This window comes from Patagioenas fasciata, chromosome 2, assembly GCF_037038585.1.
Source record: "Patagioenas fasciata isolate bPatFas1 chromosome 2, bPatFas1.hap1, whole genome shotgun sequence".
In the NCBI taxonomy this organism is placed as follows: Eukaryota; Metazoa; Chordata; class Aves; order Columbiformes; family Columbidae; genus Patagioenas; species Patagioenas fasciata.
The window spans coordinates 79,686,340-79,709,965 of NC_092521.1; the positions used below are offsets into that span (position 1 = coordinate 79,686,340).

The 23,626-nt window shown below is 38.8% G+C and overlaps 1 protein-coding gene across 4 annotated transcripts in view; it reads left to right on the forward strand.

Annotated features, from left to right (window-relative positions):
- FBXL7 (F-box and leucine rich repeat protein 7) overlaps positions 1-23,626 on the forward strand; it is a 181,009-nt gene that overhangs the window by 42,328 nt on the left and 115,055 nt on the right. For 2 of the 4 annotated variants that reach the window (XM_065832322.2, XM_071804485.1), the window contains exon 2: positions 501-590. In XM_065832322.2, coding sequence (XP_065688394.1) covers positions 501-590 — 90 coding nt within the window. Of the gene's footprint in view, positions 1-499; positions 617-23,626 lie in introns of those variants that run through there. The other 2 variants (XM_065832324.2, XM_065832323.2) reach the window with 2 other exon arrangements.

The following is a 23,626-nucleotide window of genomic DNA, read 5'->3' on the forward strand; positions in this document are numbered from 1 at the left end:
GGTGTAGGAGGAAACAGTAGATAACTTGCGTTCATTTTCACGTGACCAAGTGACTTGGATACATAATATTAACACATAAAACAGAAATCTGAACTCATTTAACACATTTTGAATTTAACCCTTCATGCTGATGAGAGTCAGTGTCCATGTGTCCTGATTTCTTTTAGGAGTATTTGAATGAGAATACCGATCATGAAAGTTCTTTTAATGTCGTTAATCACAAACTTTTCTTTCACAACAGATTTTTGCAAATGCATAATGGGAGTCCCTGTAACGTGGGAGATTGTCTGCAACCTTAGTACATGTAAAGATGCACATGCTATAAGTTATAATATAGTTAACTCCTACTCCAGTGTGTACAAAATGAACATCAGCTGCTTCAAGCTTAGTTTCCTGTAATCGTGCCAGGTTCTGATATGGAAGGTCTTTGTATTTTGCTGTTGATACTCATATTTGTTCTCTCTCTCTCCCACCCTCTCCACCTCTTTCTCCCTTTTCAGGCAAAGGCAGCTCAAGCATCTCATCCGACGTGAGTTCAAGTACAGATCACACACCCACCAAAGCCCAGAAGAATGCAGCTACCAGTGAAGGTAGGCAGCTGGTACTCATTACGCAGGTCAGGCCCCCCAGTATAATCCTAGCAATTTTCAAAAAAAGAACTCCGCCTCCTCATTTCTTCTGCATACAGTATCATCGGTGTATGAGTAATTAAAAAGCAGTTCTTCCTGCATACAGTCTTCACTTCTCCCTGCTGTAGTCTGATTTAAGCTTGTGACAAAGGATTTAAGATACTCCTGCAGAAGAAAAGAGAATTTTGAGTAATTTTGCATGTTACTTTTTCAAAAAGGCTTTTTATTTAAGATTTGACATGGTCCAATTTTGATCTTATTTTTGAAGAATATACTTAATGGAAGCTTTTTGGCATACATTCTAGGTTCAATCTTGGCCTCTTATTGTTGTACTATAAACACTATGAAAATATGAGTCATTTGTGCCAAGTTTTCAAAAGTGTAGCTAAGGCCATGAAGAGCTGACAAGGATTTAATTAGTTCAACACACCTCACCTGCAGTTACTGGAGTATGTGATCATCTGGGAGCACATTTCTAATGTCTGGGTAAAGGGGGTGTCTTATGTGTCATATTAATACAAGGCTGTACTAACTGGCCTGTGAACAGAGAAATACTGATCCTTTCCTGCTGCCTTCTTATATATGAGTAGGTGTACTCTATTAAATTAAAGTATATTTTCCCTAGTTTTTATAAAATGTCTTCAAAGGCTGAGAGGAAATAATTGAATCTATATGTAATGATATAAGCTGAAATGATCTTTAAACGATAAATTTATGTGCCTTAACTAGCACTTCTTGTCAACTCTGTCATAATAAGTTGGTTGTATTTAGTAATTACCAAATAGTAATTCTGATTTCTTACACTTCTGGCATTACAAATTAAGTTACAAGCTCTGACTTACAAGTCTGGCTTTATTTCTTGTGGTTAAAAGAAATCATGGACTTTGAATAGTTTTAGTTTGGCAAGTCTGACTATGACTGTAGAATCTATAAAATAAAAAAAGGTCATGTAAATAATAAATGACCATAGAAATCACAAGATATTGTTGTTAGGCATGCATAATCCCATATTAAGAATGAAGACCTGGCACCTGCAAGTCATGAGAGATACTGGTTTAGAATCTCTGCTTTTTAGTCTGGACAATACATTTAACAATAAATTTAACAATAAATGGTTAATAAATTAAAGTTGAATAGTAGAATTCATGTTTCTGTAAGCCTTAGATTCAAAAGTTTTGAGGTACCTGGAGGAGGTGAATTGCCAAGACATGAAATAAAGTTAGGAAATGTATAAAAGCATTTTAACTTCTCTGTATGACAGCCAGGAAAAAAGAAAAGAAACCACAAAGGAATAGTGGAAACTCTGAAGTCAGAACTTAACAATTGCTTTAAATTTCTGTTTTATTTCAGTCAGTAAAGCATGTTTTTTCCTTATTTTCAAATCAGATAATGCAAAAAAATCCTTTGCTAATCTCTAAGATTTATGTTCTTAATCTAGCCCATTGTAGAGCCAGCAAATACCAATGTTAATCCTGAAATCTTCACCACTGGTTTGCAGCTGATTAATTCATTAGTGAGGGAGACTTAAATGCAGGCTAGCAAATGCTGCAGTAATATGTTTTTATGAGTTCTCATGCAGATTCATAATGAGTTCAGAGCAGTGGAGTTATGTATTTTATACTTGGAGGAAATTTCAGATATGAGCCTAGTTTTTATGTGCCCTTGAAATGTGATTTGATAAACACTTTGACAACACAGAAATAGTCTGTTCCTCAGCCTGTGGTACTACTACTTTCCTACCAAGTATTCTGCTGAGGAATTACTAATGTGGATCAGTTTAATGTAAATTGCCTTAATGTGGATTGCTGTGTAGTCTGTCAGATATTTTGAATGTCATAACCAGGGAGCATAACACTCCCATGAAGGCAAGTGAGAGCAGAGACATGAGAGAAAAACAGGGACTGTTGAAACCAGTGCTGTTACTGGAAGGCACATTTATCAACTGTTGTGGAACTGGATTTTTTACTAATGCTGCCTCTCTTCCTGATGTACAGTAGACCTATGCTGTCGGAGGATTCAGCTGAACAGAAATGTTCATACCTTCTCCAAGATGAGTGGAGTTCTGTGCTTACAAGACTGAATGCTTTTATGCTGTTCAGTTAAGGAGTAGTGTCTTGGGACCAGCTAAAAACAGGAGCCTGATTGTGTTAGAGGCTGTACAGGCAATGACAGTTATGTCTTTTCATTGGGATGCTTACATAACATCGTATAACTGTTAGTTAAATTTACCTTTATAGTGCTCTATGCTAGAGTGTTGGCTTGCTGTGATACAGCAAGAGACTGGTAAATGTATATTGCTCTTCACCATGAGGCTGGTTTATCACAGGGAGAGAAAGCTCTAATTCTGCCCTTTGCTTTAGCCCTGTATGACTTTCACTTTCTGCACTTCAGTGAGGGGCAGGTGGCAAAAAAAAAAGTCTGGTCCTCTCTGTAAATCAGAGTAAGCTGTAGGGACTGTTTGTTTAGCTACAGCTTGGCACAGAAGGAAGCATGGTAGACTGGGGAAGTGCATGCACAGATGCCTCCACACTGTCTTTTAAAGAAAATCGTGCCCTTATTAGAGCTTCGAATATATACTACCTTATACTTCTTTTCCAGTCTCAGACATTGTTTGTGATTTTTTTACCCTGTCAATCAACTACAGTTAGAAACTGGAGAACACATGAGTTTTTGCTACCACCCACTGGTCTTCTGGCAAGTGAAAGACTAAATGGATTTTTGTGGGACATTTAAATGCAATTTGCTAGACACAGTCTCAGCTGGAATATTATTGTCTAGAACTTGATTTAGAAGATTAGACTGAATGTTTTTGTATGGGCTTACCTTGATCAGGGAGCCTTCTTATAACACTTACCTGCAGAGCATGGAATGTTATGTCCAGGCTGGATGCTTCATATTAGCTTGACTGTTTTTCAAATAAAAAAATCAGCACAGTTTGCACTTCATGTATATGGTTGTTAAGTGATAATCCAGAGGCAGCTTTAAATGGAGAACTTGTGTATGAGCTCCATGTACGAGTTCTAGTTTATTTCTCAGTTTCTATAAAATCAAATTGAAGGATTACGCCTGAAGCAAAACAGAGCAGAGGGGCTTAGTGCAAAATGTCTCTGAATATAAATGATTCTGGGAGAAGCAAGCCCTATAGCCTGACTGAAATAACTATGCTTGTTAGGAACCATTCCATCCATTAAATCACATTTAGGGTAACTGTGTGAACATGTAGCATTTTGCAAATATGTAATGCTTTAATTACTCATGTGAGAGTGTTACTTTGTACCCTGTGCAAGGTAATGCCTGGCTGAGGTTGATCATACCGTGTTGCTGTGGTCCTCAGCATCCTTTGATGGTGGATCCCTGCCACTGAAGCTTCTTGAAGTGAGTGGTATGTTAGTGAGTGCTGGTCTATTGTATGGAATTTCTGCTGTCCATCATCTTTTGCCATCATGTGATAAGTTCTAAAGAAAAGGATGGCTGTGAATGAGGAACTGGCCTTCTCTCAGTACTGGTTTCCATTCTGATAAAGTCCTTGGGGCGTGGAAATAAAAAAACCCCACAAATAAACCCTAAACATTGACAACAAAAACCCAAACCACAAAACACACTAAACAAAAAACAATGCAACAACAACAACAAAAAAACAACCACTAAACCCACCAAACAAAAAACAGGCAATGCCCTTCCCACCCCCCCAAAAAAAAACACCACTGCCCCCAAAAACCAAATCAGACTAACAAACCCCAAACAATAATAATGAAAAACAACAACAACAAACCAAACACACACCAAGAAAACCCTAGCCAACCAAACAAAATGCACCTGGAGCTAAAAGTTACAGCTGCTGGCAAGTTCTATGAATTTGGGAGCACTCAGTAGGACTTCTACTGTTCTGAATATAGAAGTACAGGTATTCACTCTTTAGAGAAATAACAGCTACTCAAGTAACTGAAGCTGTATTGATATCCAGTTTTACATGGAAAAAAGCATAGTTGGATAAGCTTTTCTAAGAAGAGTTAGGCTCTACTCATGTAATAATTGCAGAACTCCTTCATGCACTTGCTGTACTATTCTAATAACTTGTTAAGAAAATAACTTCCATGTGACTTTCAAAACCACTGGAATTTGACTACTACTACTACAACTGCATCATTTTTTTCTACCAACTATAAGTGAATTAATGTGTAAATAATATCTAATTGATAGAAGTAGGAATAGTGAGTGTACAGCAATATGATTCTTTCTTTGACACTTAAGATATTCAAGGCATTTTAGGAGGCTACACTGAATAATGAAACAAGCAGCTACTTTTGAAACATTTTTATGGACTATGGAAAGACAGCTTGAGCTTTATCAATATGTGAAATCTCTTAAAGCAGTTGTTTTGCAGTCTTATTTTCTGGGTCTACAAGTGATAGACACTTTTGTCCCTGGCTTTCATACACAAAGGTACAAAAAATTAGTGACATATTGACTTTTTATATAGAAAAAATCATTTTCTGGAAAAAATGTGAGCTCTGTATCAGAAAAATATGTATCACTGCCCTACATGAGAGTATATTAAGTGAGATTTCTGGAACACAAAGATTTATTTGGGTTGTGTACCTTTCATTTCACCTTACAAGTGAGGGAACAAAGTACACATTATAGGATATTTTCCAGGAGGATGTCATACTGTTAATTTCTCTTGGCTTCATAATCACATTCTTTTAAAAGGCTGTATGTCTTTTGGGTCTCTGAGTAATTCTTAATTTATTCAGTAAACTTAAGAGGAGGGGTCCTTGTGTTGTGCATGATGATATACAGTACAAAAAATGTGGAAAGACAGAACAGATCCTTTGCTACTGAATGATTTGATATTTAAAATGGTTCCTGATGGCAAACCAGCCCAGGCTGAGATTCAGGTGTGTGCAATACTCATCTTATTTCAGAGGGAGACAAAAAAAATCTCAGAGAGCCAGTTTGCAAATAGGTAAACCTTCTGTATATTGCATTTCATATAAAAAGGAAGGTAGCTATGTTCAATATACTGTAGTTCCATTGAAGCTTTTGAGTGCTTTGTGCATCCTTGCAGGACACTGAGCTAATGAAGTGTTGTGACAAAAGACTGTTGCTGAAGAGGTTGTTTTCTGCCCAGTTTTTCTTGATGGTTCTTTGGGCAGAAGGAGCTCCTTTGATCCCTTCCTATGTCTGAGACCTGTTAAGAAATCTTTTTCCACTTCTGTTCTTTAATATCTTTCCTTTCATTTTTGCTTTAACATTAGAAGCTTAGCAACCCAGTATCAGAAATGAAAATATATGTATGTTCTTTCTGGATGCATGCAAGCATATACATAATTCCTAATTCTTTTGATGGCAGTTATTTCCCTGTTTAACTCCATCTTCATGTCTTTGTAGTGTCTCTTACTGGGAGCCTGGGCTCTTGATTCTACTGTTGAAATGCTGGCTAAGCAGACTTTCTGTGCACCATACAGAGTCTAAACTTGATATGAATGCTTGAACTTGCCCCTGCTTACTTGGAGCTGGGCTGAGGTACAGTTGGCTTTGAGTGAACTGTGGCTGTTTTGAGTTGGTAGTGAAACTGGCGACCAGGTAAGATTCCTACGGTTTTGTGTTAACTTTTCTAGCAGTGGAGTGCTCTAGAAAAGTGAAATGCTGCATTGCTCAATGTGCCAAAACAGAATCATTTGAAGCCAAAAAACTGTGGAAGAATAGGAGGGGACTGGGAGGTGTGACAGTTAATAAATCCAGAACTATAAACACTTTGGCAGAATAAACAGAGCTCACTAGTTAAATTCCTTTATCCAACATATCTGAATGCATACGCAAATATAATCACCTTGAGCAGTATGTAGAGGTACAAAGTAGTATAGAAGTTGTTCTTAAGAGCTATTTTTTGTGTTTAACTGCATCTTGTTATGCTTTTGCTATCTAATAGGCAGTGTTCCTGCAAAACTGTTCTGCTAATTATAACAATACCACTGCAATTGGCATTTAAATCAGAGTTCAAATACAAGGCAAAAGTAGTTGGGACATTGGCAAAGTTAAAGCTGCAAATTGAAACCTTATGTTATTCTGGCTAATTTGTGCTGAAATGCTATAGCCAAACGTTTAAGACTTGCCCAAACAATACTGGGAACAAATTGGAACGGTACATAAAACTGAAGTCTTACTTGATCTACTGCCTGAAACGTGAGACCTACCAGAGTAAATGCACTTACAGTATAGTTAAAGAGAAATGATCCCAATTTTAAAAAGTGGTATTACCTTTTCCAAAGTAAGGTATGCTGCTTGGTAGGAGTGATTACGGTTTCTTCAATTACTTGTAAATCTGATTTTAAAGAATCCAAGATCCCAGATGTAATTCTTTCTGTAAAATGTTGCACCAAAGTACTTAAATACTGTTGTCACACTGAGATCCTGCCATTAAATTGTTCTTTTTCTGTTATTGCCAATGCTAGCCATTTGCAGTATTTTCCTTCTCTGAAAAGTGAAAAGTCATCTTAAAGTATCTGGTGATTGCCTAACATTTGCTAGTCTAAAAAACATCTTTCTTGAACATTGGATTGTGTCCTAAGACTGCTTGAAGAATATATGCAACCTGATAATGTGTGTTTAAATATGTTGGGTTTATCCATTTTTCAAGAATTTATGAACTGACACCAGCAATTTCCTCCAGATTAATCCTAATACTTCATCAAAATAATGAAACAAAATTGGAACTGCAAGTTTTTGCCTTTAATTTGACAATCTCTGTTAAGATGTTGTAGTTTAAATATATTGCACTAAACATCCTGTCTTGTTTTCCTGTATCTTATCTTTTAATATCAACTTGTTAAATGACTCTATAATTTTTAAGAATAATGCTGCCAACAACACCAAAACTAGCAGCATGCTTGAGAAATATTTGCTTAGAATTGCTGGTTCATTCTGTTCTTCTGTTCTGGCTGTTGTACCACATTGCCTGCTACTGTGTTTTTCTCAGTATACTGAAGTCTGGCATCACCTTCTTTGTGTCAGCATTCTTCAGATTTCCATTGAGAAGTATGCACTGAGATTGGCTGACAAAAATGGCAATGCAAAAAGGGATAATGGTAATTCTTGTTAATTGTGACTGATGGATCATCATTGGTTTAAGCAGTTACAGTAGATTAGGTTGGAAGCATAAGCAAAAGTTATGTGTGAATTTAATCTGGTGGTTAGCAGTCTACATATTTCACTGGCCTTAATCAGCCATACTTGAACATATGTGTGTTTTTCTATTTAGCAACTGTCCATTGTGATATTTCCTTTCATATTTAAGACTAGTTTTCATCTTAAACTGTGATGATGGATTGGGAGTTTGTATTTCTTGAGCCTGAAACCATAATCGCTGTTTCAATGGCTTAATTTTTTTTTTATTTTTATTTTCCTGATACAAGAAAATAAGCACCCATAACAGCTTATCAGCTGTACTGAGCTAGAAAGTTTCTACTCTGGCCTCTTATGAGTATGCAGTCTTGCCAGAAGATGGGCAGACTATCTTTAGAGATGCATTGTAAATACTTGTAAGATCTGGTAATTAATTTAGAACAGCTAGTTTGAGTTATCCTCCAACAAAATGAAGTATGGAGACTTCATGGGCCTGTAACCTACCTGTGATGTGTTTATGCTGCCTTACAGATGTGAATGCATGAGTGGGGAGAAGTCTGATGGCTTCACTGGATGACTGTAACGTGTTACGCTGCTTGCAATGACTTGGACATATCATAAATCTCCATCGTAAATTATTTTATCAGCCTCATAATCGTGAAATTCCAGTTTGTACCAGAGCCTAATCTAATCTATCATGCTTTTGTTTTTCTCTAACGTGAAGTCCATTTCCATCTTGTACATCCAAGAGAGTAAAATTTTACAGCACCATCAGGTATCCATTGTTTGTGGGAAGTCTTTTACTTGTTAATGATAGGTAAATAGTGCTAGGTGGGAATTTCTGAAAGACAAACATTAATGTTGAAAGATCTCAAGGATGTAGGTAGTAGGAACAAATTCTTCTTTCCAACTTTAAAGTTTGTGATTTGATTAATCTGAAGATATTTCTATGTTTATGTAGACATATGTAAATATAGATTTTTTTTTTTCTCCCTTCTCCCATCACATCTCCCTGGCAAGATAAACATTTGTAGGTCTTTAGCTTCCATTTGAGCAATAAAAACTTTGTGCAGCACCTGAAACCTCAGAAAGTGTGCACTGTGCAGAGCAGTTGTTAACTTGGCACAAAGGACTTTTATAGTAGTTTCATTGTAGAACAGAAACAAGTGTGGTCTAAATGATAAAATCATAATTGGATTGTCTTCACTGGGCTCTGGCTTGGGAGACTATGCTTACTTGGTCCTTTTTTATTGTGGGCTGAGATAAACCATTAGCTTGAACTCCAGTTTCTGAAATCATCTTGCTCTTTGAACCATTCTTTTGCTTTCGAAACAAGACTTTAGTAACTTTTTGTAATCTGATGTAAAGTTTCAATCCAATCTAATTTTAGCTGTGAGTTTTTCTCTTTGCTATTCCAGTAGAGTTAACTATCTCAAGTTTCTTTTAATGCCCTTGTACCTCATGTTCAGTTGTACTACAAATTTTTCTGTCCAGATTTACATGTGTATTTGGAAGGCTTTTACAGTGTTAAGCATGTGAAGCTGATCAAGAGGTTGATGTGCCTGGTCTTAATGGGAGATTATGCTGGATTTGGCTAAAATTTGCAATATTCTGAATCTGCTTTGGTTGCTCCCAGTAAAAAGAACTGCCATCAGTAGGTGTCAGTTGGTGCTGTTAATTCATGAGACTACGTGACAGAAATATTTTGGGGGAAAAATAAGCAACCAAAAGGTTGCTTATTATCCTGAGTTAAATTGTTTTTACTCTTGTTGAAATCCAAAAAGTGTCACTTAATAATTTCAAGTTCTAGCAAAATCCATATTTTTTTAAAGCTTTGAAAGAATTCAGTGAACGTTTGACTAAGTTGTGGAACCTTGCAGATATATCCCATTGAGAAATTTCCTTAAAACTGATGCATCTGATGGCTTGAGCTGTTCTTGAAAGAACTCATTTGTACTGGAATAGGCAACTTGCAGATTTGAAAATCCACCTATCATCTTAAGTCATTACTGTCATGAAATAACTCATCAAAAAGTTATTGCTTTGTTAAAGGAGTATAGAATAAAAATGTCCCTAGAGCCATTAATAAACTATTAATACTGCTATGAAAAGAAAGTAGCTGAAACATGAGTGAAAATCTGAGACATGTTTGTCAGCTCCTTTTAACCTCAGTACCAAGGTCATCTTTGGCATGAGACAGAATGCTGTCAGTGATACTGCTCTCCATTTATGTCCTGACACATTCCTCTACAGAGAAAAAAATGTGTGTATTTTAGGTGCTATTTGTATGTTGGGTTTTTTATTTGTTTGTGTGTGCATTCATTTGCTTGTGTACAGGAAACAAAATTCGAGGTTTGGATGAGCTTCAGCTCTTCCCATCTGTGCAGCAATTGGAGTTCTCACAAACCTTGGTGTGGGAGGATGCTCAAGTGAAAATGTGTTACCAGTCCTCAGCTCTTTACACAAGGAATTCCAGTAGTTTGCAGTGTCTGTGTTCACTCATTGGAAAAGCTGGAAATTTTTTGTTACCTTGGTTCCTTCTTAAAAATTAAACATCAATTCTGTTCTGACTTTGACTGTGCGTTAATGTGGTTCAAATATCACCTGAAAAAAACTGTTTCTCTTTGGACAGTAATCTTCTTTTCACTTCTGACCCAGTTTAGTTGTGGTCTGTGAATGACTTGCTCAGGTCAAAATGCCCTGTCGGGGCATCATACGCAGAACTCGAAGTGTAACATGAGGCCTTTGCTCACCAAGTCAGTTGTATTTATGATGATTCATCTTAATGCAGATGTACAGATTACTTGAAGCTTTTGAAGCTTCAGGTATCCTAGTCAGAGTCATTGTCATTTAAACATCTGGAAGCAGTAGGAGAAAACAGCTTTTTTCCTTTTTCCTCAAGGGAAGATTTGTAGGCTGAAAACAAGACCAGGGAAAGCCAGTTGTTTAACTATGTCACACCATCTTGTAAATGCTGTTGTCTTACACATCCAGAGTATGCTAGTGTTCAGATACAAGTATTCAAACCATGAATCACTTGATGGCAAAGGTTTAAAAAAAAAAGAATTATATATAGGTGTTGACATACATGGTCTTATTTTCAGTGTTTGGCTCTTGCATGTTGTATCTTGGACCTGGGTGAAATACTGCATAGGAAACTTAAACACTGATTTGTAATTATTTTTTTTCCCCCTTCTCCCCCACCTTCCCCGCTTTCTTTTTAAGGTTGAACTTTTGACTGTGGTACTGAATCTGATAACTCCCATTCCTCTGTGTCTAATTTTTGGATTTGGATAGAACAGTCATAATTAGCTCTGGTGTTGAGCTAGTGACTGAGTCTGAATGGACTAGGATTTGTGTTGTCATTTCTACCACAAGTTAGTTTGGTTCCTTATTGCAGAAATACCAAACTGAATTTGGCTTTGGGAGGGATTATTCAAACTAAAGGTGTAGAACTTACACTGGGAAAAGGAAGCAGTAATGACAAAATATAGCAAAGGTAGTAAACCATAAGTTGGAAGTAAAGCTTCTGTGCTGTATAATACAAAAAAAGTAGATGTAGTTTTAGTTTCGTATGTAAGAGTAACACACTGCTAAGAGGTGATAACAGCCACTAAGGCAGACATAGGCAAGTGCATTCCAGCTTTAGTGTCCCTTCACAGAAAGCTTCTGTTGGAAGCAACAATGTGATCTTGATAAAATATAGAGGTCTAATAAAATGAAACTTGCCTATTTTAAGTGGGTGGAAATCTGGAAATACTAAAGACTAGTACACTGCTGAAACAATCAAAGCTTGTGATGTTGGATACTTTTGAGTTTATGCTTACTGAAGAATCCTTCTGTGCTGGGCTACCCTTAAACAGGGTCTGTTGTCAGGATGGTTGTATTGTTTTGCTCCAGGCAATAGTGGCTTCATTCGCAAACTGGTTGGAGCTTGTGATGGTATGTACCACTGAACTCAGCTGAGCAAATGTATTTCACCTGTGAAAAATGGCATGAATGAGCTAAAAAGAAAGCACTTTCTATTGTGCATAGAACATTACTGCTTCAGTATTAGAATAATAAAATCATGATTCAATAATTACATAGAATATTATATACATAGTCTGTGTAATATGCTATTCTGTTAACTTCTTCATGAAGGACAACTGATGGAATAAAAGTTGAGACTGAAATTTGTCATGTTTAACTGAAGTGATACAGTTCAGAGTTTAATTCCTACTTCTCTCATTGAAAATGCTAATGGAAAATACTTAATATATTTTCTTTAATCTAGCATGATGCTCGAACATGCAAGTCAGTCTAGCAGAATAATTTTTTCTGTCTGCTTTCCTGTGGCAGCAATACCTCTTTACATGGCCCTGGATTTACCATTACTCTAGCGAGCTTTGGGGGATACCAATAAATTATATCCTAGAAACCTGATGGATGATGGAAAGGCCATGGGCTTAAAGACCTATATGACTGCCACCTCCTTTTCGGTCATGAGTAGAGCTTGTTTTGCTGGCCACTGTGTTCCCTTCGTCACACAGATGATATTGGATGCCATCCCTCTTAAGTTCACCTCCTGGAGGTGTCTTACCATTCCTTATTCCTATGCCAGTGTTCCACTTTCTGAATGTGAGATGAAGCTGTCCTCAATGCCACCTTCTTGTTTTCCTGAATATGCTGGCCAGGCTGAAATGATATACGTCACATTACAGGCTGCTTGCTGCCAAATTTTAGTCAAATATATATTGCTCAAACTGCAAACCTCCAAAGCAAACATGAAGAGGAAATCAATATTAAATTAATCCTCTCTAAGGATGTATAAAGTATGGCTGCACTGAGGTTTACAAGTTGAGAGTGAGAGGGACCATTGGTTGTGTGGGAGTCAGAAGCCACTGGTATGCACAACTCCTTTCCTACTGCATTGCTTGTCTGGGCTGGAGTTGCTTAGCATGAAGACCCTAAGGTTTTTTAATGATAGCTAGACAAATGACTTTGCAAACCCATGGTTAACTATAGAACCATAGGGCATTATTGGCAGTTTACATTCACAGGATTAAAGGCAAATGAGTCACCCGTTTCCCTGGAACCCTCTGACCTGTGCATTTTCTTCATGTCATGTACTCAAAGCACCTTAGCTGAGACTGAACAAAGCTCTGCAGCTGTCACTTTTGGACATGGTATGAAGGTTAGGTTGAAGATCTACTTTCTGTTCTTGGTTGAGAGGATTGCTTTAGGGACAGTGCTTCGGTCTATTGTACTGCTGGTTTCCTTCCTGGATTTAGGCTGGGCAGCAGGAGAAATTGATGTTGTTTGAAGGCTTTGGTGCCAGCTCTCTCTCAGCTGGTATGGGGGATGGAGGCATGAAGTAGTGGTTGATGGATTTCTTGAAACACTGTGAATGGCTATACCTAGTCCATTTTCATGTGGAAAACATGGATGAAAGGAGTGGGTCCTGTCTGCAGGAGATGAAAATTAAGTGGAATGGCATGGCAGAATTTTATGCAATTAGAAAATAAACTTGAATGCTATTTCATCAGGAAAAATGTAGGGTTTTTTTTCCATTTCCCTTTTTTCTTTTTATTTTCTTTTTTTTTTTCTTCTTCCCCTGGAGTTACAGGCTTTGGATTTTGATAATTTCATCTGAAATGAAATGATATCCCATAATGTACAAGCAATGGCAGTCACAAAGTAATTAATTAATTAAGCTACTTCCAAAGCAGAAAAACAGGCTTGATTACTGAAGTGACAATCATGACTGTTCTTCACCAGATGTTGTGAACAGGAAGAAGGGAATAAAAACCTTGCCCATTTTTTCTATAAGCTTAAAAGGGCTTCAGGTTATAAAACTAACATATAATGTCATCAGCGATCATTGTGATCTATCTGCTGCTTGCTCTGAACTTTATTAAATTATTAGCAGCTGTTAAACTGTTGTATTGGATAATTTAAAAGTCTGGTTAAATTGTTTTGAGAAGTAACGCTGCAACTTAGTAACTTAATCTTGAGTTGTTCTGGGTGAAAAACTTTGAACACACCTGAAGTAGATGAGTTCAGGGGTTGAAAACATTCCCTGTTTACCTTGTTAATACAGAGGAAAGCATCTGCTTGCAGACTTAGAATAGTATGTGTTACTGAGACTTTGCTACTGCTCCCTGTTGTTCAAGATGACACTTGCAGAGAGTAGTAAAGCTTTCCCAGAAGAGCTCCTATGGTGGGAAGTTAGCAGTGCATCATACTGCTGCAAATTATTTATCTCGTCTTTTGTAAGCTTAATCTTTGTACAAGTCTTGTATGATTAATTTCGGCTGATAGGCAAACAATTTTCCATGGTTTCCCTCCTAAATATGTCAATTTAGGTTACTGATGAAACTTGGATGTCATTAATCAAGCATGTAGTGTAGACCTAGAAGGGAAAGTGTAAGAATTGTTGTCTATACTTTTTGATGACTGTACAAGGAATGACCACTTGCCAAAATGGTTAACAGAGTTCAAGTAGTTGATCTGCAGACTTGAAAATTTTTCTGTGGAGTACAGAATCAAATTATGGACTTGAACTTGCTGGCAATAGGCTTGCTTTCATTGATAGTAAAAGTTTTGAACCCTCAGGTAGAAACTTCTAAAGTAATGAGATCTCTGCTGAAAAAGGATGTATTCTGGGGAGAATCAAGGAAATGGCTTGTCTTAGTGTTGTGGTTTAACCCCAGCTGTCAACCAAGCACCACACAGTTGCTCATTAATCACCCCTCCTTGCCCCTAGTGGGATCAGGGAGAGAATAAAAAAAACAACTTGTGGGTTGATATCAAGACAGTTTAATAGGATAGCAAAGGAAGAGAGAATAATAATAATATACAAAACCAGTGATGCACAATGCAGTCACTCACCACTCACTGAAAAATGGGATGAGGTTTAGTGCCAGAGTTAGGTTATGGTTGGACTTGATGATCTTAAGGATCTCTTCCAACCAAAAGGTTTCTATGATGTCCAGCCCATTGCTGAGCAACAATCACCCCCAGCCATCTTCCCCCAAGTTTACATACTGAGCAGGACATCACATGGTATGTTATATCCCTTTGGCCACTTTGTGTCAGCTGTCCTGGCTGACTCCCTTTCCTAGATGCTTGGGCACTCCCCACCTTCTCATTGGCAGGCCAGTATGAGAACCTGAAAAGTCCTTGACTGCTTGGGAGCAATTAAAATGTCAGTATATTGTCAACATTTTTCTTATTTTAAATCCAAAGTGCAGCACCACACCAGCTACTAGGAAGAAAATTAATTCTATCCCAGACAAAACCAAGACATTTAGTACCCATCTCTTGAAGCTGTCACTTATCATTTCAGTCTGTTTCCTCACCCTCGAATGACAAGGCAGCTATCTGCCATTGAAGGCAAATTTTAACAAGACATGAGAAGGTGTGGTGTGCTGTTGTTGTTGTTATTTTTTTTAAACGGTGAACGTTGTTCTAATCTTATGACTCATTTAACTATACTTTGTTTTGTCCTATATGTAATAAACCTGTTTCTAATTTGAATAAACAGGTATTAAGTATCCGTCAGCTTGATACTCTGAATCATGTTAAGGCTCTGACTTACACTGTACTCTGTAGCCAAAAGTTGGAGCACAAGACTGGCTTAAAGCATGTGCTCTGCTTGATAGTTACCTGTGTAGCACAGCAGGAGACGCAGTAAAAAAGGGTGGCATGTAACTTGCAGTAGTACTTAAACCAAAGTGGTGCTAAAAACATAGTGCTCAACAGATTTGGTGAAGTTGCTTTGGGAATTGTGTGAATGTAAGAATACAGTTTCTTCCACCATTGAAATTATTGTGATATACATTTACTAATGGAGAAAAACTTTAAGATTAAAAATGTCATACTAGTAGGCAATGCTTTCTCATTGCTTTTGCATTCTTGCTCTCACCATGTTGTAGAGATGGGTGCCTACTGACCTAGACTGGTTTGTAGAAGTCAAATGCAGGTTGTAACAAAAAGGAATTGTGTGATTTTTAGGTAGTTTATTTCTCATAATCCGTTAATATAATTAAAACTGATCATAACTTGGTTGTGGTTTACTGAAATGTCTGAGAATAACATGGAAGCAGAATTTCAACAAAGTTAAATCCTAAAATAGAAAAACAGTTTACTTTGATTTTTCAAGTTCATTGAATGACAGTCATTACCCAATTAATATTTGATTACTTTTTTTCCCCTCCAATCTGTTGCAAAAGTTCTGCAATTAAAAAGGTCGTCTTGTATAAATACCCAAGTATGCATATTTGGTATTTGTTTCCTGGTAGTATCTAAAGCAATAATTGGAATTGTGAAAAAGCAGCTTCCCTTGAAAGACAGTGTAAAATGAAGTCTAGCTTTCTAATCATTGTGGCTTTTGCTTGAAACACAGAGTAATTTTATATTCCTATTAGTGGATGTATGCTGGATATATGCTATATATTTATTTATAGCATATTTATATTTGTATCCATTTTATTAATATATTAAAAAACTTACATGACTGGAAGATCTTTAGTCTTACAAGAAATGCCAGTGACTGTCTGGTTTAGGCAGTTGTAGTAAAGCCCTTAAACTATGGAAAACAAATATATTTCCCTTTTCTAGCTTAACTGAAAATTATTCAGAGATATTTTTGTATGTTTACTTTTTTTCACAAATATAGGCTTTTATAGCTACCATTGTCTTATGTCAAGTAGTGCGGCTTGAAAAGTAATCTTTTGAGTCTTCAGATTTCAAATGTTTTTTTCTGACGTCTACCTTCCACTTTTGTCCTGCCTACATAAAACTATAGTGACAAAGTTGTTAACAGTATTGAATTGCATTACTTTTTCCTCTTTTTCTCCCTGTCTTATTTTAGAGACCAACTTAATGCTTCATCTAGGTAGACTTGATAAATGGAGTTGTTCCAAGTCTTGTGTGTGAAAACAAGGCAAGGATAGACTTAGAGTTGAAAATCTGCCAAAACAAACTTGAGTGGAATAGCTTAGTTCATCCGGTGCTGCACTTTCTAACACCATGGGGCTTTCTGAAGGTATTTCCGTTCTCAGATAGACGTGGTCCATCGGGTGTTGAGAGAGGCAAGAACCTTTGTCATGAAAGAAGTCGGTGTCCTGCAGCACTTAGGTGGGATTTCGGTCATCTTGGTAAGGAAGAAGTGACTGAGCTAGGCCCAGCCAGGCTGTTTAACACCATAGAAACTTTTGGTATTTAAAGTAAAAACTGCTGTTACGTATATAGGTGGCAGCAAGTGCTACAGTCCCTTAAGAAAGCCAGCTAATGTAAATGAAGTTCTTAGAGTTCTTTCATGTTGGCATTTGAATTGTATTCCACCAGACTGCAAAGCACTGAAGTAGAATATATGAGTTTCTCTCTAGATTCAATTTGAAGTACTTTTCACTTTAAGCTGCGTATTTACTTTCAAGAAGCATCTTGGTAGCTGATTTGAAGGTTTACGAGTGTATTTCATTAGAAGTGTAATGATTAGAGTAAGTTGTAGGGGAAAAAAAGAATGGACAGAAGTCCAGAAGACCTAACCCATAAGGGAGACTGAAAGATCTGTATTTCCTTAGTCTTGGATAAGGTTGGGATGGGAAAAGGAAATAAGGGTGTCTTTAAATATGGAAAAATTTACTGCAAAGGATTAAGATATTGTCCACACTTGCTATGGTTGAGAGAATTAGATTTTAATATTAGATCAAACTTTCCTATGTGCATTGGTCTAGACTGTGGTAAGTTCTGGTGCCTCTGCTGAGACGTGAAGGAAAGAAAGATTGGCCTAGATTTTTGTACAACTTGTACCAACAGCTAACTCTACTGTGAAATGGAAGAACTAAGGATGAAAACAGACTCTTTGTGACCTTGTGCAGACTCCACCCCTTATCTGCTGTCATGTTGGACTTGTTCACAAATGAACGTTTTTCTAGTTTTACCCTGTAAACAGGGAATGGATTATTATTTATGAATTAAGAGTATATTAACACTGTGGACAGACTCTGCCTGCCTGTGTGAGAGATGCCATCCTTCCAGCTTTACTACAAATTTCTGGATTTTCGCTTTAGAGGATACAAGCCTGAAGAAAACAAGGATTTGAATTGCCTGACAGCCTGGAAGAGCATCACTGACAATGTAACTGCCAAGATAGTTTTCTTGGAAGTGGCTTAGAGTTTTTGTAAAGGGTCTCTATGAAGCCTTCAATACTTTTGATCTACCTGTTCTGTTGTTGGATCAACCCTTATATGCATTAAAAATACAGTAAAATGTAGCAGAAGGGCACATGGGGGGGAAAAAAAAAAAAATGGCCTCCCTCTTTGTAGGAACACATGAGATAAAACAGAATTTAGATGTTCTCCTGTGCATTGGAAGGAGTAAAGTATAGGGAAACGCATTTAGGGGGTTCATTGAAAGAATTATGCACGGTAAATGAGTAAATTATGTTGCTAGAGCAAAGACATGTAAATAAAAGGGATCACTATTTGCTATAGGTGTGGAGCTAGAAGGTACCATGTTATAGTCTTCACTTTAGGTAACAAAATGTGTTTAGCTGGCACATCAAGCCTTCTAGGCTCTAACAAAAATAGGCTAAGACTTGGGACATGAACCTCACTGTCAAGTTAGATACAGTTAGAATTTACTTCCAAATTACACATGATGGATGTCATTTCTTCCTTGAACCTTAGGATGAGAGGATAATTGATGTAGGAAGAGACAATAAAAAGTTTAATGTAGTTCCTTGTACAATTCTCTTGGCTTCTTTTTCTTTTTTAATGGTGATTGCTATCTCGTAGTAGCTTTTTTCAAAACATCTCTATTCTTTTTGTGAACTGATAAGACTGTAGGCTGAGTGGTTTCCAGATGTGGCATCTCCCTCCCACTCCCTTCTCCAGCTTGGATATAACATGTGCATGTATGGGTTCACACTGATGCTACCTGCCAGTGACAATGAACATGATTACCAGGAAGAGCTGAAAACTTTCTTTCCTGAAAGGGAAATAAGTCAGAACTGTACGTATAGTAAATATGGAAGATTCCTGAAGGTGAACAGAACAAGCTTATTATGAGGAGAAAAATAGGTAATAAAAACCATAAGAGGATATCTTTTCATTTTTTCAGTCTAGAGAAATGCTTAACAATTTTAGTGGGATAATTGCTTGAATAAGTATGGCTCTCTCTAATTTTGAACCTGGTAAGTCTGCAATAAACCAAGAAAACGTTTGATATGGAAAAAGTAAAATAGCAGACGAAATTAGACTTTTTCTTATGGAAAGCACTGAATGTTTTTGAAATATTTCAGGTACAAAATTATATGGTGCTATTATTAATTTAAAAACCCAACATTTTTAAAGATGAGCTGATCTTATGACAATATAAGATATAACTTATATTAGCAAATAATTTTGGACCTTTTAATAGGAACAGAGATGACTTTCTTACAGTTTGAAGCAGTGCTCTTTGATGCATGTATTGAAGCTGTTTAACCATTATGTTCAACCATTATGTTCAGCTATTCAACCTGCATGACTCTTACAAAAAAAAAGGATGACAGAAGTTAAATTATATCACTTCTTGGTGTATGCCTGTGACATGTGCTGTTGATCTTTAACTTTTTTTAGCCTTTTTCATTGCAGCAGATTAACTATTTATGTGAAAGTCAATTGGGAAAAATATTTTCTAATCATGCTGTGAGGTTTACCGGAGTTTTATTGTTTATTTCTCTAGGCGTGGAATGCAGAGTCCCTGGTTTGAGTTTAGGTTAGTGTTTGTCAGAAGCACACATCCTTGTGGTACCTGATCCAAATTATGTCGAGTTACAAACCTTGGAACATTCAGTTAGGCTGTGGTTAATGAGACTTGTTAGAGCTTAGCCTTTAAAACCTTAGGTGTTGTTGTGAACATGGCCTAGGATCATTTACAGAGCTGCTAAGTTTGATTGAGAAATGGCTTCCTAAATCCCCCATATCATCTCAGTCTCACAGTATGTTTGGGATTGGAAGGGACCTCGAACAATCATCTAGTCCAATCCCCCTGCTAGAGCAGGAATGCCTAGGTGAGGTCGCACAGGGACATGTCCAGGTGGGCTTTGAATGTCTCCAGGGAAGGAGACTCCACAACCTCCCTGGGCAGCCTGTTCCAGTGCTCTGTCACCCTCACTGAGAAGAAGTTTTTTCTCAAATATAAGTGGAACCTCTTGTGTTCCAGCTTGATCCCATTACTCCTTGTCCTATCACTGTTTGCCACTGAGAAGAGCCTGGCTCCATCCTCATGGCACTCACCCTTTATATATTTATAAACATTAATAAGGTCACCCCTCAGTCTCCTCTTCTCCAAACTAAAGAGACCCAGCTCCCTCAGCCTTTCTTCATAAGGGAGGTGCTCCACTCCCTTAATCATCTTTATTGCCCTATGCTGGACTCTCTCCAGCAGTTCCCTGTCCTTCTTGAACTGAGGGGCCCAGAACTGGACACAATATTCCAGATGGGGTCTCACCAGGGCGGAGTAGAGGGGAAGAACCTCTCTCGATCTACTGACCACCCCCATTGTAGTACACCCGAAGATGCCATTGGCCTTCCTGGCCACAAGGGCACAGTGCTGGCTCATGGTCATCCTACTGTCCACCAGGACCCCCAGGTCCCTTTCCCCTACACTGCTCTCTAATAGGTCATGCCCCAACCTATACTGGAACCTGGGGTTGTTCCTGCCCAGATGCAGGACTCTACACTTTTCCTTGTTAAATTTCATCAGGTTATCCCCTGCCCAGCTCTCCAGCCTGTCCAGGTCCCGCAGGATGGCAGCACAGCCTTCTGGCGTGTCAGCCACTCCTCCCAGCTTAGTGTCATCAGCAAACTTGCTGATAGTACACTCAATTTTCTCGTCCAAATCGTTAATGAATATATTGAATAATATTGGCCCCAGTACTGACCCCTGAGGCACTCCACTAGATACTGGCCGCCAACTGGACTCCGCACAGTTGACCACCACTCTCTGGCTTCTCTCTTTAAGCCAGTTTGCAACCCACCTCACTACTCTATTGTCTAGACCACACCTTCTCAATTTAGCTGTGAGGATGCTGTGAGGGACTGTGTCAAAGGCTTTACTGAAGTCAAGGTAGACCACATCCACCGCTCTGCCATCATCCATCCACCTTGTTACATTCTCATAAAAGGCTATGAGGTTGGTCAAGCATGACTTACCCTTGGTAAAGCCATGCTGACTGCTCCTAATGACCCTCTTATCCCTGATATGCCTTGAGATGACACCAAGGATAAGCTGTTCCATTACTTTCCCAGGGACAGAGGTGAGGCTGACCGGTCTATAATTACCCGGGTCCTCCTTCTTGCCCTTTTTGAAGACTGGAGTGACATTGGCTTTCTTCCAATCCTCGGGCACCTCTCCCGTTTCCCAAGGCTTGGCAAAAATGATGGATAGCGGTCTAGCAATGACTTCAGCCAGCTCCCTCAGCACCCATGGATGCATCCCATCTGGACCCATGGATTTATGGATGTCCAGACTATTTAATTGTTCCCTAACCCTGTCCTCATCGACTAAAGCAAACTCCTCCATTGACCTGGCTTTATCTGGGGTCTCAGGGGTACAGGGCTCCCCAGGACAGCCTTCAGCAGAGTAGACAGAGACAAAGAAGGCATTCAATAATTCTGCCTTCTCTGTATCTTCTGCCACCAGGGCACCCACCCCATTCATCAGTGGGCCTACGTTGCCTCTGGTATTAGTTTTATCTGCTATGCATTTGAAAAAGTTCTTTTTGCTGTCCTTGACCCCTCTCACCAGCTGTAATTCTAAGGAGGCCTTGGCTATCCTAGCTGCCTTCCTGCATCCTCTAACAGCAGCCTTATATCCCTCTCAAGTGGCCAACCCCTGCTTCCATGACCTGTAAACTCTCCTCTTCTGCTTGAGCATACCCAACAGATCCCTATTCAACCACATAGACCTCCTGGTTCCCTTCCTTGACTTCCTACGTGTGGGGATGCTCTGATCCTGAGCACGGAAGAAGCAATCTCTGAATGCAATCCAGCTCTCTTGGGCCGCTTTTCCTCCAAGCAGTCTTGCCCATGGGATTTCCCCTAGCAATTGCTTGAAAAGGCCGAAATTAGCCCTGCCAAAGTCCAGGGTTGCAATTCTACTTGCCATTCTGTTCCTGCCACACAAGATGCTGAACTCCACCATCTCGTGGTCACTGCAACCCAGGCAGCCCTCAACCTTTACTGCTTCGACCAGACCCTCCTTGTTAGTGAGGATGAGATCCAGCAGTGCACCTCTCCTGGTCGGCTCCTCCACCATCTGCATGAGGAAGTTATCATCAATGCACTGGAGGAACCTCCTGGACTGTGGCTGGCTGGCTGAATGGGCCTTCCAGCAAACATCAGGGAAGTTAAAATCACCCACAACCACCAGGGCCTGTGACTGTGAGGCCACTCTCAGCTGCGCATAGAAGGCCTCATCAACTTCCCCAGCCTGATCTGGTGGCCTGTAATAGACACCTACAACCCTATCACCCCTGCCAGTCTGTTTCTTGATCCTGACCCATAGACTCTCAACTCATTCCTCATCTGCTCCTGGGCAGAATTTAGTACATTGCAGTTGCTCTCTCACATAAAGAGCAACTCCACCACCACACCTGGCTGGCCTGTCTTTCCTGAAAAGGGCGTAGCCATCCATGACCACATTCCAGTCATGTGAACTGTCCCACCACGTTTCTGTAATTGCCACCAGATCATAATCTCCTGACCGAACATAGGATTCTAACTCCTCCTGCTTATTCCCCATGGTGCGTGCATTGGTGTACAGGCATTTCAGGGAGCGAGCAGAGCACACCAATTTCTCCCTAGGGGCACAGAAGGCCACCCGGTCTTCATCAGTTTTAGAATGCTGCCCCACTGGGACAAGCCCAGCTACAACCCCATCCCCCTTCGAGCCTAATTTAAAGCTCTACAAATGAGCCCAGCTAATTCCTACCCCAGCATCCTTTTGCCCCTGCGAGATAAACCTTTCCCACGTAACAGTACTGCTTTCACAAATGCTGTGGTTTGGACTGAGAAAACAGAGAAAGAAAATAAAGAAGGGTAAACAACTTGTGAAGAAGAAAAAATGAAACAAACCCCTACCCTACCCTCATTAAAACCCCAGACCTTCAAACCCTAGAAATTAGGGGCAGACACTGGATGAGGAAGTGTTTGTGTTTTACAGCCCTTCATGAAAAGGAATCTGGACAGGTATCTGAAGGGGGAAGCGAGATAAGAATAAATATCTGAATGGCAAGAGTCTGTGCCTGGAAGGGGGAGCTACTCAACGTCTTCTGTCTCTAAAAGCCACTGAAACCCCTTGGTCACCTCTCATTCCAGTCTGCTGCCCTCCACCGTGGTATATGACAGTTGCTGGTTTTTAATTCTCGACTTGCTTAAATAGCAGAAGTTTCTGTAGTGGATCAGAAGGTGAAAGGTGATGAAATAAGCAGGTTCCAAGGCAAGATCATAATGTAAAATTTTATTTGAATTTTTTTGTTTGTTTGTTTTTTAAATAAGCTTTGAAGTGGCATATGGCCTAAACTCAAACAGTAGTCACAGCTTTGAACTCAGTCACTCTATAAATAGGAAATTCTGTAAAACATTAACCTACCTTTGTCATGCTTATGAATTTCTAACAATTCAGCATTTCAGAGCTTTTCTACCTCAACTGGTATTAAGACCAGAGGGTGTTTGTTCAAGGAGTTACTGTTTATTTTTTGTGATTGCTGTGACAGTGGTATCAATATTTCAGGTATAGTCCTCACAGCAGATTTTGGATAGAGTGTTATTTTCCTGTCTTTCTGATATATCAAGAAAACCTTGTGGTGAGTTGCATGTAAGCAATCTTCCGTTACC